The 20,168-nt window shown below is 43.5% G+C and overlaps 1 protein-coding gene across 1 annotated transcript in view; it reads left to right on the top strand.

Moving 5' to 3' along the window:
- LOC145402704 (uncharacterized) overlaps positions 1 to 20,168 on the top strand; it is a 40,326-nt gene that overhangs the window by 18,787 nt on the left and 1,371 nt on the right. The window contains exon 8 of the mRNA XM_080274675.1: positions 18,180 to 18,477. Coding sequence (XP_080130801.1) covers positions 18,180 to 18,477 — 298 coding nt within the window. The remainder of the gene's footprint in view (positions 1 to 18,179; positions 18,478 to 20,168) is intronic.

Raw genomic sequence — 20,168 nt, 5'->3', positions numbered from 1 at the left:
GAGGTTGTGTAGATCAGATATTCATTCTTAGATCTTTAGTGGAAAAGTTTCTAGAGAAGGGAAAGAAGTTGTATGCGGCTTTCATGAATTTGGAGAAAGCATATGACAGGGTGGATAGACAAGGATTGTGGAAAGTATTAAGAATATATGGAGTAGAAAAGCAAATGACATGGTGGATAGACAAGGATTGTGGAAAGTATTAAGAATATATGGAATAGATGGGACGTTGTTGAATGCTGTGAAGAATATGTATGATGGTGCTAAGGCTGCAGTGCGTGTGGATGGTGAACTGAATGAGTTTTTCCCTTTGAGGATTGGGTTGAAACCGGGATATGTCATGTCTCCATGGTTGTTCAATCTGTACATGGATGTGGTAATAAAAGAGGCATAAGGTAGGGTAGTGGATTTTGGAGTGGCCCTGGTGAGAGAGGGTAGTGTTTGGAAACTCCCTGTACTGTTGTTTGCAGATGATGCTGTGTTGTTGCAAGGCTTGGTGGATGAGTTTGGGAGAGTGTGGAAGAAACGGAGTCTAAAGGTGAATGTAGGGAAGAGTAAAGTGATGGTCTTTGAGAGAGGTGAAGTCAGTGAATGTACAGTGAGGTTGGATGGTGAGGAATTGGAAAACATGAGTACGTTTAAGTACTTGGGTAGTGTGATGAGTAAGGATGGAGGTTTGGAGGGTGAAGTGCTTGAAAGGGTACAGCAGGGATGAAAGGTTCCTGGCTCCTTGAAAACAGTGATAAGCATGGAAGTAAGCATGGAAGTGAAAAAGTCACTACATGCCAGTATAGTAATACCAACTCTAACGTATGGAAGTGAAGCTTGGACGTTGCTGGAAGGACACAAGTCAAGAGTGAGAGCAGTGGAAATGAGTTATTTAAGAGGAGCCTGTGGAGTCACATGGAGAGACAGGCTGACAAATGAGGATATAAAGGAGCGTTGTGGCGTTGATGTGGATGTGATAGGAAGCGTTAGGAGGAATACACTGAGGTGGTTTGGCATGTGGAGAGGATGGAGGGTGAAAGACTGACGAAGAGAGTGTATGTGAGTGAGGTGGAGGGGGGAAGAGGGAGGGGGAGGCCGAGGATGAGATGGAGGGATGGGGTGGAGAGGTATATGAGAGAGGGGGGTGTGAGTTGGGAGAATGGCAGTGAAATGTCGGGGGACTGGGCGACGTGGAGGCGATTTGTTTGTGGCCATCCCGAAGGGGATTGAGTCATCTGGCAACAGATAGATATATACTGTAGACAGAGTATTTCATATGGTTTATTACAATACATACAGGTGTGCATGATGATATTCTAGAATATGAAGGTGAGGTGAGAGGCATGATGCAATATACAGAGGAAACAAAGGCAAACATTCCCTCAGGGTCACACTGCGGTCACATCTCTGGGATTTTCATGGATGGCTGAAGGGATTCACAGGTCGCAAGATCCACCTGGCCATAATTGCCACTCCTAAACCCCTTTCTTCCCTCTGTTGCCCTCTCTCTCTCTCTCTCTCTCTCTCTCTCTCTCTCTCTCTCTCTCTCTCTCTCTCTCTCTCTCTCTTGTGAGAGAGAGTAGCAGCAGACAAGTGAACATGTTTTTCCAGATTAGACGGTACACCTGTACTGGTCAGCAAATGGACTCCTAACCTCATGCACACACCTCCCACCCCACCACCCACCAATCACAGGCATTCCAATGGGAAGAGAGCGGGATGAGCTTCTCCGCCACCTCTTGCTGTCGCGACTACAGTCTTTGTCTATAAGCATGCAAACTTTCATTTAATTCTGTTCAGCCAATGGGGAACTAGGGGTACATTTTGGAAAGCGGCACTGGTTGCTAGGGACAATGTGGCCACTCTCTATGGGGTTGCCACTCGGAAACTGGAGGAGAGAAGGGAAAAATGAATGGTACAATTCCGATAGGGAATGGCCTCAAGATTACGCCTAAGAATGTCTGAGCTTTCTATGTCCATTAGTAATGTTTCTACAGTTCAATACGTGAAAAGGACGAAAAAAGCGGTTTTTCGGCCGTTGCTAGGCAACGACTGGTTGCGTGGGAACCAAAAGTTTGCAGACACAAGTACGTCAAAGGCTGGCCATTGTGTCCAAGTTTGGTTGGAATCAGTTAATCCGCCATGTGCCGGCAGACTTTGGACCCTCATGGAGCCGTGGTGCAGGCCAATTTCCAATCTTTTAATTTTGCTAGATAGGTTAGAAATTATGAGAAAACATGGAGAACAACCATAAAAGTACTCATAGAAGCCAGTTAGGTCGCTGTAGAGGTGGATTCTCCATGAGCAGGCGACTGAAAACTTTGGAGTAACGTCCACAGACTTCACCACCTGCTGCCACGAGAGAGCGAGAGGAGGCAGAAGCTCTGTGTTTTCTTCATTGGTAACTATGCTATTTGAGCCAAGGACACTCTTCTGGGGTATATAGATGATATAGGAACTGTCCCCAAGCATAGTTATGAATGTTGGCACATTATGACAAACGAATGAGTGAGTTGGATTGTCCATATAATGTTCGTAATAGTTCTTATTCCAAATTTCTGAGGTAGAAAATCTGTGCCCACATGTATTATACTGTACATTATATTTGTTTCCCACATAACTTATAATTCTTTTCATAGTGTACGCACTCTTGGTGTTTTTTCTCACACACTTAATGCACTACCATTCTCTTTCCTCGCATGGCAAGATATTAGCACCATGTCCTTTCACTTAGTATATTTTTTTGTACATACACACACATACATACATAACTTATTGTATGTCACTACTATAATATCATTAACACTAGTTTTTTTTAATATTTTACATACTTATAAGATAATTATCATTACATATTATTAACAGTTATATACATTTCACATGCCTCTTTTATCGCACACACCATGTAGTTCAGAAGTGGAGTAGGGTGTGGTATTCTTTGAAGCAGGGTGTAAGGCACAGCCCCACATCATGCTCCACACACTGGTAGTGTAAGTCCTTTTGCTGTTTTCTGGGCGGTACTGTGCTGTGTTGGCACATGCGACACCTGCATTGGGGATTCCTCTTCGCACCTGGCGTTGTCACTACCTCTGGGAAATGATGTTCGGTGAGGCAAAGGGGATTTTCCCCACCAACTAGATGTTTTCTTGGGGCATGATCACTGCCATGGGTGCTAATCAGGTCCCTGCACAGCTGCCTTATTAAGTCCTCGAAAGTGTCACTGGATCCTGTGATGTGGGCATGGAGGAGGTGAGTATTCAAAACTCTTACATCCAGCAGGTGAAAGAACAGTTTCTTGTACCATTTCATCGTGGGCCTGGCACACTCATTGCTCAATATCATTGCATCCTACTGGTCTACCTGATGCATATTGATATTGTAATCAATCACAGCCTCAAGGTTCCTGATGTGCACTCGTCTTTCACTGCGGTAATCGAAGGTCTTTGTGATATGGATCAGGGGGCAATGAACTGTTGAAAGGAGGTTTACCTCGCGGCTGTGGTGCCAGGTAGTGGCGAGGATATTATTAGCTTGATAAAACGCTATCTCCTTCCTTGCCAGTTTCTTGCCCACCTGTACCATGTGCTGCCTGGTTTTCTTCACTGTACTGCAGATGCCAGTCTCTTGCTGCTGCAAATACTGAGTGAGAAGTGGGCTAGTGTACCAGTTGTCCAGGTACAGGATGTGCCCATGATGAAGGTACAGCTGCATCATTGTTTTCACAACTGGACCATACAAACCGATACTCCTATCCTCTGTAATTTCCCGTATGTGCACCGGTGTATAGGGCTATGTCCTGCATATACCCGGTCCTGCAGTATACATGACGAAAATTTTGAACCCAAAGCGGTGTCTTTTGCTCAGGATATGTTGCCGGAAGGCAGTGTTCCCCCCTCCATAACAAAAGACTCTCATCTATGACCAGGTCTCTGAAAGGAGAGAAGGAGGATGAGAATCGCTCCCTCAGGTGATCAAACACTAGGCAAATTTGACGCATGCTGTTGGTGTTGCCTACGTTGCTGGGGTCCTCAGTATCAGAAAAATGAAGCCGGCTGAGAATGTACTGGAATCTATTTCTCCCCATTCTTCCAAAGAAGGGTGTTGACATAATAGGGTCCACAGTCCATTATGAAGGTATATAATTCATTTTTATCAGTCCCATCAATAGAAGTAATGCCAGGAACAGGTACATCTCATTGACAGATATGCCAACATCAAAAGTTGGCTATGGGATGTTTACGGGGCTGTGCCATGGCAGAATGCTGCATACATTTCAAAAGTATGCAGATTCTGAGAATCAACTCATTTGTGAAGAAGTTTTTGCCGAAATCAATTCCCCTGGAGGATTGATTCAACTTGGGGACAGTAGGGCCTACTGTGTCCCCACAAGCAAATGGTTGGTGAATGGGAACAAAATTGCTCCCGTCCTCCCACTCCCATGACACTTCATCCTCTGCCTCACCATCTCCACCATCACCACCACCGTCCCCGTCATCAGGATGGGGAGGAAAACCAGAGGTCACCTGGGGAATCTTTCCCTCCTCCTCACCTTCCTCCCAACTATCACCTTTTTTCCTCCTACCTTTCCCTTTTCCTTTCCCCTTCCCCTTTCCTGTCATTTCCACACTGCCAATAAGGGAGAAGGAAGCACTGAAATGAGGTGGGGAATTTCCATGAGAAAGGTCACGTGTGCCTGACGTCCTGGGCTAAGGTGACTCAGGCCTTTGTGAAGTACTGTCAGTGGTGATGCCCTCCTCTGCACCCCACGTGAGTAAAACAATGCATTACTCACCTTGTATTTTTCAGTTTGTAAATCCTCCCTAGCCTTCGGTCCTTTATGGGGGGATCCTGCCCACTTTGGCAGATTGTATTTAGCACTAGGATCCTCCTGATACTCATCCTTACTAGAGGAATTATCATATAATCAAGGGCGGCAGAGGGTGGTAGGAAGGGGTGGTGGTGGTGGTGGGGCTACCTTGGAGGACAACGAAGTCGCTTTCATATATTTCGCCTTCCTGGAGGATGGAACGTCTTCATCACTGCTTGATTCTGAGTCTGGCTGAACATAACCCCTATGAAACACACTGTCATCCAATGGGGAATCGCTTTCTCCATCATAGGGCACCTCAGGGAGAGAGTCAATCTCTTGCTGGGCTAGGCCACAAGTGCCATGATCCTCACTCACTCCTTCTGTCAAAATCAGACTGATGTGGAGCACTTCCACATGGGCCCAGGTGTGCGATGATGACTCATACCTGGCGGGTGAGGCCTAGAGAGGCTCAGGAATATCTCCGCCAGTTTTTGTGTGTGCGTAATTTGAATGTTCGAATTTTGGCAAATATATCAAATTGCGTGCATACTTGTACTTTGATGGCACTGTCCGCGCATATAGGGGTGCACATACATGTAAGTCGATGGCACGGGTAGATGTGCCTGCCACAATTAGCTGGATGCTGAGGCTAATCTTTGCAGGGTTGCCACGCGAAAGCTAGAGGAGAGAAGAGAAAATGGGTGGCACAATCCTGATAGGGAATGATCTCAAGATTATGCCTTAACAAGTCAGAGCTATCTACGCCTATTGGTAATGCTTCTACAACTCAAAACGTGAAAAGTGCAAAAAAAAAAAAAAGCAGTTTTCCACCGTTGCTAGGTAACAAGTAGTTGCCTAGCAACCAGAAACCTGTGGAGACAACTAGGTCATAGGCTGATCATTGTGTCCACGGTTGGTCAGAAGTGGTTACATGTGAAGGGTAGAAGCTCCTGCCCCAATTTAAAAAAAAAAAAAAAAAAAAAAAAAACTTTTTTTGGCCATTGCGATGCAATAAGTAGTTGCCAAGCAACCAAAACCTTGCGGACACAGCTAAGTCATAGGCTGGTCATTGTTTCTAGTTTTGGCAGGAATCAGTTAATACTGAAGGGCGGCAGTGCTTGCAATAATAATAAACAAGATATAAATAAAAAGAAAATGTGTTAAACAACAAGTGCAGCATGCAGCTGGCGAATATCGTCATTTTAATGAAAAGGATAAATGAGGCTGCTTCTGATCTCTTCATCTCGAGAAGTTCTTTGCTAATACAAGGAAACTGACAATGGCCCAAATTAAACAGAAAAACTGTCATAACAGAAAAAAGGGCTGCACTTATACTACTGCCAGGATGTACAGTTGGAGAAAATTTGTTCTATACTCCCTTTGTTATGAAAATGTTAGAATTGGCAGCACTGTTGTACTAAAGAGTGTGGATTTTAACCTTTAGAGTAGGTGTTCTTGGTTTTTGAGGGGTATCCAGAAAGGCATTAAAATAGAATGTGTATGGTAACTATGACCAACTGGCAACTATATATATATATATATATATATATATATATATATATATATATATATGTGTGTGTGTGTGTGTGTGTGTGTGTGTGTGTGTGAGTGTTTATCAAGACGCCTCAGTAAGGGGTGGCCACAAACAAATCGCCTCCATGTCGCCTTGTCTACTGCCATTTCATTGCCCTGCTCCCAGTTCATACCCCCATCCCTCATATACCCTTCCACTCCATCCCTCCATCTCATCCTTGGCCTCCCCCTCCCTCTCCTCCCCTCCACCTCATTCACATACACTCTCCTCGTCAGTCTTTCACTCTCCATCCTCTCCACATGGCCAAACTACCTATATATGTTTCTCCTAACGCTTCCTATCACATCCACCTCCACACCACAATGCACCTTCACTTCCTATTTGTCAGTCTGTCTCTTCATGTGACTCCACATGCTTCTCTCAAATGCTGTAACTCATTTCCACTGCTCTCTTGACTTCTGTCCCTCCAACAGGGTCCAAGCTTCACTTTCATACGTTAGACTTCGTAGCAAAATGTAGTAACTTTTTCACTTCCATGCTCACTTCCCTGTTTCGTATCACTGCTTTCAAGGAACCAGCAACCTTTCTTTCACGTTGTACCTTTTCAAGCACTGAACCCTCTAAACTTCCATTCTTACTCATCACACTGCTTACTGTAAGTACTTAAACGCACTCACATTTTCCATTTCCTCCCCATCCAACCTCACTGTACATGCACTGACTTCACTTCTCTCGAAGACCATCACTTTGATCTTTCCTACATTCACCTTTAGATTCCGCTTCTTACACACACTAGCAAACTCATCCACCAAGCCTTGCAACTCCCCTTCATCTTCACTTAACAATACAGCATCGTCTGCAAACAACAGTACAGGGAGTTTCCAAGCACTGCCCTCTCTAACTGGGACTGCTCCAACATCCACTGCCCTACCTTGTATCTCTTTGATAACCCCATCCATGTACAGATTGAACAACCATGGAGGCATGACACATCCCTGTTTCAATTCAACCTTCGAATAGAAAAATTCACTCAGTTCACTATTCACAGGCACTGCAGCCTTAGCACCCTCATACATACTCTTCACGACCTTCAACAGCTTCCCATCTACCTACTCCATATATTCTTAATACTTTCCACAATCCTTGTCTATCCACCCTGTCATATGCTTTCTCCAGATCCATGAAGGCCACATTCAACTTCTTTCCCCTCTCTTGAAACTTTTCCACTAAAGATCTAACAATGAATATCTGTTCTACACAATCTCTTCCCTTCCCAAAACCTCCCCATTTTTCTCCAACTAATTCCTCTGTTATTTCCCTAACTCTGTCAATAAGTATCCTACCATATACTTTTCCTGTTGCACTAAGAAGACAAATGCCCCTACTATTACCACACACTTTTTTTTTCCTCTTTTCCTTTGAACAGGGGAATAATATTGCCTGACTTTCAATCCTCTGGGGCTCTACCTTCCTCCCAGGCCACTCTGCACATCTTCCACATCCATTCTCCTACTATCTTCCCCCCCATGCTTCCACAACTTCCATCCTACTGATTTCTTCCTCTCTTATCAAATCCCTCTTTCCCTCAGTCATTCCCCAGCCACTTATATTGGCATTACTTTCATTCTCTGTGTTCAACAATTACTTAAAGTGGTCTCTCCATCTGCTCACTTTTTCTCCCTTCTCCACTAGTAATCTACCATTTTATCTTTCACTCCCCAACTAACTTCTTTGGCACCCTGTCTAACTCTCTTTACCCCTTTCCCCTTAACATTTTCTTCCATTCCCTCCACTTTACACTCAAATTCCTTCCAAATTCATCATCCACTCTCTTCTTACTCTCTCCTACTAATCATTTCACCTCTCTCTTCCTCTCTACATACAGCTCTCTCTTCTGTCTCTCAACTTTTTCCACGCCCCTGCTTCTCATCCACTCACTATATGCTTTCTTCTTTTGTGCCATAGCCTCTCTCACCTCTTCATCCCACCATGCTGTTCCCTGCACTCCCTTTCGTCTTCTCTCCACCCCACACACCACCTCACATGCTGCACAGGTTTCTTCTGTGAATATCTTGCACACACCTTTCATGTCCCCCATTCTCCAATCCATATTTACCCAATAGCTCCCCCACTTCCCACTGCCTTTATTCCATCCTCTTGTAACCTTTCCACACTCCTTGTATAAACTACTTCCTCCCGTCCTCCCCTTCTTCTATTTCTCCATTTCATTTAGAATTTGATTCTGACCACCACCAAGTGGTGGTCAGAAAGTTCACTCCCCCAACCACTATATACTCTTGCATCCATTACACACCTTCTCATCCTTTCATCTACACACACGTAATCAGTCATTGCTTTCCATTCTTTCAGTTCATCACCCACCCTTCTCATCACTCGCCCCATATACCTATGGATCATTTTGTGCCTGAAGAGGCGATTGGCTATCACCAACCCTCTCCCGGCTGATCAGCTGAGTGATCAAAACATTATAGATGGCAGAGGCTGCCTGGTCAAGTAATGATTGAAGAAGTTTATCTGATAAAGTTTGTATGCTCGTGTCAACAAAACTCACATTTAACACATTAATAATCATTCTTATGTACGTGATGATGTTGATGGGAGGCATTATAATTCGTCTTAGCTCACAGAAGGTGCTTCGTCACTAACCCGTTCATAGCGGTTTTACGAACAAACCTATAAACTAGGCACAATACCCAAATAATCTTTAATGTTTCATTACTTAACACATTGAATTTGGTGAAGTTTAACCTCCTCATAAGGGAGAAAAAGTCCACAGTTGGATCACTCGTAGTATAGAGCTGAAGTGGTCGCCATCTTCTTTGTTTACAAACAGGAGAGCGCGCCGACCGGCCGGGGAATTTGCCCAGAGGTTTCAAACCTTGCCGCCCGCCGCGCCATAGGCATGTTATGCATGTGGTTCGGTTTTTTTTTTTTTTTTTTTTTTTTTTGGTTCTGGCATCTTGCCGTGTCATAGAAAACCGCGGCATGGAAGTCCGCATCATAGGCGACTTGACTATATATATATATATATATATATATATATATATATATATATATATATATATATATACACACACACACACACACACACAAACACTTGTATATTAGCTAGATATAGAGAAAAATAAACAGACCTAGAATGCAAACACTTGCAGTCACAGAACACAGTGAGAGAGGCAGAACCAGAGGCAGCTGTGTTACAGATTCACAAGTAATCTGTACTTATGTATGTATTATGATCTGTGGTTGCCAAATATGGGGTGATCTAGTTGTATTATAGGCCCTTCTCTGATTACATCCGTTGGGGTCATCTCACTTCTCACCTGTTTTTCCCATGGACCTTTACTTATCCCATGGACCCATTTCCCTCCAGGGACCTATTTTATGCATTGGGCAAATGATTCCTCATGAACCGAGTTTCCCCCTTGAATCTGTTTTCCTCCATGAACAAGGTTTACCCTATAGACTTATTTTAGTTTCTAGATGAACCTGTTTCCCCCATGGACCCACTTTCCCTACGGACCTATTAATTCCTTATGGACCCATTTCCCCCCCATGTATTATATTCTCCATGAACTGTGTAGGTCATGAACTTTTTAGTATTCAATGGACCTACTTTCTCTAATGACCTATTTTTTTCCTGGATCTGTTTTTCCTCCATAGGGACAAAATAAATCCCCTCATAGAACCATTTTTTCTTAACTGGCTTATTTTATCTATTGGACTTATGTTTCCACTTTAGCCCATTTCCTCCAAGGACGAATCCCGCCATGGACCCATTTCCCACACGGACATATTCCAACTGTTGACCTACTTACCACTTTGTTCCATTCCCAAGTACTCTTTCCCCCAGCCCCTCCCCCCATCTACCAAACCATATACCTACCCACTCACCCTGTATGATAACTTTGTTTCCTGCAGTGTTCTCCGGGAATCCATTCATCCATTCACACACCCACAAAGCCTATCCACTCACAAACCCCACTCTGGCATGAGGAAAGTTGTTGTTGACACCCTTGGGAGATGACACATCTAAAGGTTAAGTTGCTTACTCTTGGATTCCGTAACTCTCACTTTGTATACTTTTATACCAGAACTGACAGGGGTACCCGGCGTTCCCCATCCCCCTCCTTATTTATCTTCCTCCACCTGTCCCTTCCCCCCATCTCTCTCTCTCTCTCTCTCTCTCTCTCTCTCTCTCTCTCTCTCTCTCTCTCTCTCTCTCTCTCTCTCTCTCTCTCTCTCTCTCTCTCTCTCTCTCTCTCTCTCTCATCCTTTTCTCGTTCCCTCTCCTTATTTATCTGACTCTTACTACTCTGCCCGTCTTTTTGGTCTTTAAACCTTCCTTCGGTCATAAGATCAAAATGACGAACACTCCAATCCTATTTGTTCAAGTTCAGTCTTTCTACTCCAGAAAGGCCATGTACCTCTCATGCTTTTGAAGAGAGATTATAAGAGGTTCAGGAACTTTCTTTTTCAGCTTTCACAGACTAACGCACAGGATTTGTGCATACATGTTTACTATCACTGGTGACCTAAAATGACCTGACTGGTGACATCAAATGACCTCGGATTCAACCTCACATATCCTATGTCCGAACTGGAGGTCACGTAAGTCTCCATGCCAAAAATTGGGATTTAGGGATACCCGGCGTTGCCCAGGCCGAAAAGGCGAACACAACCGGTGACCTTACATGACCCAGATTTGAAATTTGACCCCCCTAAAACCTTTGTTGGGTCATAAGGATTCCAAATATGTAGATTAAGGCCAGGTAAAATGAAAATTTTTAATGCCTCTAAGTTAGGTTAAGATGTAATATAAGTGTAAATTAGATGTAAGATAGTTGTAATTTAGTAATTTAGAACAATTTAGTATAAGTGTGAATAATTATAATCTAGTTTAAGTGTACTATAAGTATAATATAAGAATGATTTTTGCATCGCAGAGATAAGTTAGAAATAAACATCTATGTATTATGTACTACGCATTAAGTATTACAGTATATCAGCCGACCACACTCCCTCCTCCCTTCCATACCCACTCCCTCCTCCCCTCCATAAAACACGCGGGTAGCGGAGTTTGACAAACATTTCAGTTGACATAATCTTCATAACCTCTTACTTGAGTAAATTCAAAGATATATTTCGGTCTCAGTTCCTTTTAGTGTTAGAAATGCTAATTGAGAAAGTGCCAGAAGGGAAGAAACAGTCCACAATATTCTCTATATTTATGTAGTTACCTCGAAATATCGATCGTTGCACATTCCCACGCTTGGTTAAACTGACAAAATAGCATCCGAACATCATTACGAAGGCATGACATTAAGTGATGTGATCATTCTCAATACTACTCAAATTTTCTCCATCGTCGTGTAATCTAGGTGAGATACGATAAGCTCTAAATAAGTCAATCCCCAAATGAGATTTGCGAGACATACTTGTTAACGTGAATGCTGTAACCGGAAGATAACATCCTCTAATGCAATCGGACTGAGATATCAAAGGTTATATAAGGCATGTGCGAGCACATGACTGCGTGACTCATTCCACCGTCTTTGTTTCACAGGTTAGTGTTTAGGCCTCATAATCTCCCCCCCCCCCCTTCCGTTGTTTTCACATTGAGAGTTATAGAGAATAGAGTGATTAATAGTGTGTTCAATAGCAAAGTTCTTGTGTGACTCATTCCACCGCCTTTGTCTGATTCGCAATTTTAACATCAAATCAAGTCGTATCTGCCAAATGCGTCACCACACTTACAGACCCTACACTCCCCCCCCCCCCTTTCATTGTGTTAGGTAAAGATCTAAATCATTGTACCTTAACCTAAGTCGGGGAGTTTTCTGTATTATAAGTCACAAGGGAAATAATGTAATTGAAGTGCATTTCATTAGTCTAAAATGATAATCTAACTCTCGGAAGTTGTGTATTAAGTTAGGTCATTTTGGGTCTTTCCATTAATTGAACAATGTTATGTTAAATCTCACCATTGAAGGGAAAGTGTTATTGTTGGAGAGAGGTGCAGGATGTATTATTGAGTCAGTGGTCTTTATATAGTTTTAGTATCGTCCCACCTCGAGTCCTTCAGTGACCATGGAGAACGACATCCACTTATAACTCGTATTGTCTTTGTTTCAAGTGTTATTAGAACAAGGTTAACTAGGGAAGTGAGTCTATGGATTTAAGCATTCATTTAATTTTGGTTATGATTAAAATCAATGTTATACTCTTTAAATTAGGGTTTCCAACTATCCTTCTTTGATGGCTATGTACGGGGCGGCCCACAAGGTGTACTAGGGAGAATAACAACTCTAGAACCTAAGCCTACCTAAATTCATGCTGACCCATTCAGTATGAAATCTGATCCTACAGGTTGGACATAAGTCGGGTAAGTCATTGGTATCTATTTCGGAGTAAGAGGAGTAAAACACCCCAGTTGGTTTGGGTTACACTAAAAACAGGCTTGGTAACTTAATGGCAACCACGTTGGTGAGTCAAAAGTGTTATGCTCAAGGTCAGTCCAGTGACGGCCAGCCATAAAGAATATCACGCTACCACACTTACCATCCGCCATAAATTCTAATACAACCTTGAACTGAACTAAGACGACTAGAACCGGCATAGAAACTTCACCTGATATTAAATTCCCATTACCAACTGTCACCCTTGTAATCTCAACTTTAAATTCATTGCGCATCCTAGTGATTTACACTCCAACGCTAAGCAGTGATATAAGAAATTGTTGTAAGAGGAGAGATTGTACCGTAGTGACATCAAAGTTTTTGTGGGATCAGAATCATCGTAGCATTACTCTGGTGTCATAGCAGTGAGATATAATTAAAATTCTATAGCAGTAGACTGTGGTTAGCGGTGATAAATAAAAATTCCCGGCATTACAAGTTGAGGGAGTAGTTCGTGAACAGTGCCCTTTATATAGCAGATACCGAGGTTGTGGAAATAGTTTTCTTCAACTTTACTTTTAGATGACTTATCACCCGACGATTAAATTCGGCACATGGGAGGCCTCTCTTGGTGAAGAGGTCTATCTATCTATCTATTGCCAGGCGCCTCAATCCCGTTTGGGGTGGCCACAAACAAATCGCCTCCAAGTCGCCCTGTCCCCTGCCATTTCACTGCCATGCTCCCAACTCACACCCTCCTCTCTCATATACCTCTCCACCCCATCCCTCCACCTCATCCTCGGCCTCCCCCTCCCTCTTCCCCCTCCCACCTCACTCACATACACTCTCTTCGTCAGTCTTTCACCCTCCATCCTCTCCACATGGCCAAACCACCTCAGTGTTTTCCTCATAACGCTTCCTATCACATCCACATCCACACCGCTCGCTGGCGCAGTGGTAACGTTCTCGCTTGCCATCTGGTAGACGGGAGTTCACGCCTCGCTCAGGTTGCGAAAAGTTTCACTGACGAAGTGGGTGGTTACTGTCCCCCTTGAGCAAGGGGACGGGTGTGTGGGTGTGTGAAGGTCACAGCCTTGCCCTTAGATCGGACTATATGAGCTCTCAGCTCCCTTTCGGGAGGGTAAAATGCTGACAATCACATCCATCAAGTGATCCTGACCGACCCGGTGAATTAAATTACCACAACGCTCCTTTATATCCTCATTTGTCAGCCTGTCTCTCCATGTGACTCCACAGGCTCCTCTTAAATAACTCATTTCCACTGCTCTCACTCTTGACTTGTGTCCTTCCAGCAACGTCCAGGCTTCACTTCCATACGTTAGAGTTGGTATCACAATACTGTCATGTAGTAACTTTTTCACTTCCATGCTCACTTCCCTGTTTCTTATCACTGCTTTCAAAGAACCAGCAACCTTTCTTCCCTGCTGTACCCTTTCAATCACTTCACCCTCCAAACCTCCATCCTTACTCATCACACTACCCAAGTACTTAAACGTACTCACATTTTCCAATTCCTCACCATCCAACCTCGCTGTACATTCACTGATTTCACCTCTCTCAGAGACCATCACTTTACTCTTCTCTACATTCACCTTTAGATTCCGTTTTTTACACACTCTCCCAAACTCATCCACCATGCATTGCAGCTCCCCTTCGTCTTCACTCAACAACACAGTATCATCTGCAAACAACAGTACAGGGAGTTTCCAAACACTATCCTCTCTCACCAGAGCCACTCCAGCATCCACTACCCTACCTTGTACCTCTTTTATTACCCCATCCATGTACAGATTGAACAACCATGGAGACATGACACATCCCTGTTTAAACCCAACTTTCAAACAGAAAAATTCTCTTAGTTCACCATCCACACGCACTGCAGCCTTCGCACCATCGAACATACTCTTCACAGCATTGAACAACTTCCCATCCACTCCATATATTCTTAACACTTTCCACAATCCTAGTCTATCCACCCTGTTATATGCTTTCTCCAAATCCATGAAAGCCGCATGCAACTTTTTTCCCTTCTCTAGAAACTTTTCCGCTAAAGATCTAAGAAAGAATATCTGATCTACACAACATCTTCCCTTCCTAAAGCCTCCCTGTTCTTCTCCAACTAATTTCTCTGTTCTTTCTCTAACTCTGTCAATCAGTATCCTACCATACACTTTTCCTATTATACTAAAAAGACAAATGCCCCTGTGATTACCACACACTTCTTTTTCCCCTTTTCCTTTGTACAAGGGAATAATTATACCTGACTTCCAATCCTCCGGGACTCTACCTTCCTCCCAGGCCAATCTGCACATCTTCCACATCCATTCTACTACTATCTCGCCCCCATGCTTCAGCATTTCACCACACACTCCATCAATTCCTGGGGCTTTCCCCGATTTAACTTTCTTCATTGCTTCCACAACTTCTATCCTACTGATTTCTTCCTGTCTTCTCACCTCCCTCCTTCTCCCAGCCATTCCCCAGCCACTTATACTCACATTACTTCCATCCTCTATGTTCAACAATTCCTTAAAGTGTTCTCTCCATCTGCTCACTTTTTGTCCCTTCTCCACTAGTAATCTACCATTTTTATCTTTCACTCCCGTGCTAACTTCACTTTCACCCTGTCTTACTCTTTTCACCTCTTTCCAGAACATTTTCTTATAGTCCCTCCACTTTACACTCAAATTCCTTCCAAATTCCTCATCCACTCTCTTCTTACTCTCTCTTACTAATCTTTTCACCTCTCTCTTTCTTTCTACATATAACTCTCTCTTCCGCCTCTCAACTTCTTCCACGCCCGTATTTCTCATCCATTCATTGTATGCTTTCTTCTTTTGTGCCACAGTCTGTTTCACCTCTTCAGTCCACCATGCTGTTCCTTGCACCCCCCCTCCGTCTTCTCTTCCTTCCACACACCACATCACATGCTGCACATATTTCTTCTGTAAATATCCTACACACACCTTCCACGTCTCCCATCTGCTCCTATTCATATTTGCCCAATCGTTCCTCCACTTCTCTCTTATACTCTGCCTTTTTCTCATCCTTTTGTAACCTTTCCACTCTCCATGCAACTACTCCTTCCTCTCGTCTTTCCCTTCTTCTATGCCTCCATCTTACTTGAATCCTAATTCTGGCCACCAAGTAGTGGTCAGAAAGTCCACTCCCCCAACCTCTATAAGCTCTTGCATCCATTACACATCTTCGCATCCTTTCATCGACACACACATAATCAATCATTGCCTTCCTTTCATTCAGTTCACCACCCACCCTTCTCATCACTCGCCATGTATACCTGTGGATCATTTTATGCCTGAATAGGGTATTGACTATCACCAACCTCCTCCCTGCACAAATGTCCACTAACGCACTCCCATTCTCATCTATCTCAGCAGGCACACCCCCCTCACCAACCATTCCATCTACCTTCACATTCCCAACTTTACCATTCATATCACCGATCAAAAATACTCTCTCATTCCTTCCAAACTTTTCCATGCACACTTCTACATTTGTCCAGAACTCTTCTCTCACTCTTCTAGCACGATCTTGCATTGGCGCATACACACACACAGTCCCAGATTTGTATTCCAACTTTCAACTTTACCCACACAATCCTTGACCCAACTGATCCATACTGTCTTATGCTCTTCCTCCATCTTTTACTCACAACTATACATACTCCTTCCTTTGCCCTCTCATTCTCACCTACTCTGCACATATACCCCATCCATACTCCCATTCTCTCACACTTTCTCCTCTCCATTTTGTTTCAGTTATTCCGCATACATCAACTTTCGCACCCTCAAGCACCTGGACAATCTCTCTCTCTTTCACCTCATCATTCGCTTCCCTTACATTCCACGTTCCGATAACCATGTCCTTTGTCCGGTCTTTGGTCGTCATCGTTTGGTCAGTCCTAGTTCGAGGCTTATTGTTTGTTTTTTTAGTTATTTGTTTTCCGGGGAGGGGCACTAACCCTCCGCCAACCCTTTTAGTCGCCTTTTACGACAAGCAGGGATACTGGGGGAGCATTCTTGAAAAACACCCCTACCCCCAGGCAATAAACTAGATGGAAAATACAAGAGGTACAAGGTAGGATAGTGGATGTTGGAGTGGCCCTGGTGAGAGAGGATAGTGTTTGGAAACTCCTTGTACTTTTGTTTGCAGATGATACTGTGTTGTTGAGTGAAGACGAAGGGGAGCTGCAAGGCTTGGTGGATGAGTCTGAGAGAGTGTGTAAGAAACGGAACCTAAAGGTGAATGTAGGGAAGAGTAAAGTGATGGTCTTTGAGAGAGGTGAAGTCAGTGAATGTACAGCGAGGTTGGATGGTGAGGAATTGGAAAATGTGAGTATGTTTAAGTATTTGGGTAGTGTGATGAGTAAGGATGGAGGTTTGGAGGGTGAAGTGCTTGAAAGGGTACAGCAGGGAAGAAAGGTTGCTGGTTCCTTGAAAGCAGTGATAAGAAACAGGGAAGTGAGCATGGAAGTAAAAAAGTTACTACATGACAGTATTGTGATACCAACTCTAACGTATGGAAGTGAAGCCTGGACATTGTTGGAAGGACACAAGTCAAGAGTGAGAGCAGTGGAAATGAGTAATTTAAGAGGAGCCTGTGGAGTCACGTGGAGAGACAGGCTGACGAATGAGGATATAAAGGAGCGTTGTGGTGTGGATGTGGATGTGATAGGAAGCGTTGTGAGGAACACACTGAGGTGGTTTGGCCATGTGGAGAGGATGGAGGGTGAAAGACTGACGAAGAGAGTGTATGTGAGTGAGGTGGAGGGTGGAAGAGGGAGGGGGAGGCCGAGGATGAGATGGAGGGATGGGGTGGAGAGGTATATGAGAGAGGGGGGTGTGAGTTGGGAGCAGGGCATTGAAATGGGGGGGGACAGGGCGACTTGGAGGCGATTTGTTTGTGGCCACCCCAACTGGGATTGAGGCGTCTGGCAATAGATAGATAGATAGAAAATACAGCTGCTTGAGCAGAGGTCATTAAGTTTCTTGTTTCTATATACATTATTCAAAATATGCATAGAGTCAGATTTCCACATGAAGACAAAAATATTTCATTTTAATCCTTTATTCCAACATATCTCTCCTAAGCTGAATAAAACTGTTTTAAGGTGGAAATGCAATAGATATTTTAGAGTAACGGGGGTTTACATTATGTAAGTATAATTTACAGTTTTTACATATCTGACTCTGTGCATAAATTGCCTAGTTAGATGATCACCAACTACAAAATGTTATTGTCTAAATAGCAACAGGAAGGTGAAAATGGTTAATAATAGATATCAATTAAATTCTTTAATGCCTCCAGGTCTTTGCACTGGTTACAATACACAAGCTACATGACCACCTACCATACAATAGTCTTCTCCAAACATCTACACTTTGTACAGGAAGCCGACATCGCCCTCGGACTGTTCACCATAACACCGCAGCGGTACGAAGTGGTTGATTTCACCTACCCTGTTGCCATCACATACATGTGCATCCTGGCAGCTCGAGGCAGCCCTGAAGTTACTCTCTGGGGATTCCTACTGCCCCTAACGCCTTTCGTGTGGGTGGGCATTATGGTGGCACTCGTAGTGTGTATGGCAGTGATGCTGGCCCCTTCATGCCTCTCTACAGAATCATTAAATCAGAGCAGACTCTTCCCAAGCACCTATAATTGTGTTCGTGTAATGCTGCAACAAGGTGAGAGATGGTAGAATCTTTAGTCGAAGTCTAAGATTTACACCACTACTGCAGTCATGTTTCCCACATCAAACATTTGGAGGGAGCAGTATCTTCAGTAGCACCTATAATTGTGTTCCTCTGAATGATATAGGGCGATTACTGTGTTATTCAGTTCTTAGATGCATACACTACTTACACCCTCATGCTTTCCACATGACACACTGGAAAAAAACACTCATTTTCAGCACCTATGAACCTACTTGTATTCTTTTGCATGAGGATGAGCAATATTGGGATCTAATTTACCTATCCATGTATAATATTAAAAAATTCTGGCGCCCTTACGCCTTTCTGCAGAGTCACTGAATCTGAACAGACCTATCACAGGTGCCTACAACTTTGCTCATGTTCTGGTTCAGAAAGGAGAGTGATATTGTGCCTCCATAATCTGCAGCGAATGCCAGCACCTTCATGCATCCCCATAGTTACTAAAACAGGGACAGACTTTGCACCATCATCATGTACTGAAATAAATGAGGAACTAGTAGCATATACAGTATAATAAATTGTTTAAAGGATTCTTCTCCTCCCAACCTACCACAGATGTGTCAGAGGGGTCGGGATGGTGGTGGTGGGAGCGTGTAGTGCTGGGGGTGTGGATGCTGATGACGCTGGTGCTGACACGGAGCTACACCGGCAACCTCATGTCCCAGCTAGCCGTCAGATATATCCCAGAACCTTTACAATCACTCCAGGACCTTGTTGACAACCCTGTTACTATTATCTTGTATAAGGGAACAGCTGAGGAACAAGCCTTTAGGGTAGGGGACATAACATATCCAAAAATGTGTTATGATCTCAGTATTCCATGAACGACCTCCTTTTTCCTGTTTGTGTGCCTATAGCTCACTTTTCCCGGCGCTTTTTACCAAATACCAAAAAACTGAGTAATACACTTCCTAGCTCTGTAGTAGAAAAATGGATACTACAAGATTTATTTTTTTTTATAGACCAAGTGAGAGTTAATCTGTTGTAAGCTGCTAGGCAGTTTTATTTTCTTGTCTAAACCCTTTTCTGTTGGCACTTTTACTTAACAATAGCACTATTAACTAAAATACCATAAAAATATCCATGGACAGTCTTAATTTAATAAAGAAAAACTTCCCACAGCCATTGCCTACTTGAAGCCGAGCTAAAAAGGGACCTTGAGGTCAAGGTCACTGATCGTGTGCATGTTACCTTAGGTCGTCACAGTCTATAAGTCCACCAAGTTTCGTGGCTCTAGCTTTAGCCCTTCATGAAAAATTAGATGACATCAGGAATATCCAGCAAAGTCCCAATTTTTTTTTTTACCCCAGGCGATCTCAGACATCGAGTGATTGGAACTACATTCCTTCCGCAATGCTGCTGCCATAAGGTAACGTTGCAGCAAAATTTCACTTTGCTAACTTAAGCAGTTTCAGAGATAGCATCCCATAAACCGTTTCGTACATTCTGAATAATATCCACTCATCTGGTTGATGGATTGCCATCATATTTGGCCAGAAGAAGCAGCCAACTGGGCAATTAACTCCACAAACTTTAAGGGCTCAAGACCTAAGAACTTACGAGTAATGGCCATTTATTTTTAATCCTTCCGTGGCTGTAGGTCAGGAATTTTACGTGTGCCCCTGGCCGACGTCGGGGCCATTTTCTGAAGTTTCGAACCT

This window comes from Coenobita brevimanus, chromosome 58 (genome assembly GCF_032717465.1).
Source record: "Coenobita brevimanus isolate Jiangsu-jjx chromosome 58, ASM3271746v2, whole genome shotgun sequence".
Lineage (NCBI taxonomy): Eukaryota > Metazoa > Arthropoda > Malacostraca > Decapoda > Coenobitidae > Coenobita > Coenobita brevimanus.
This window is presented reverse-complemented; position numbering and strand designations above follow the sequence as displayed.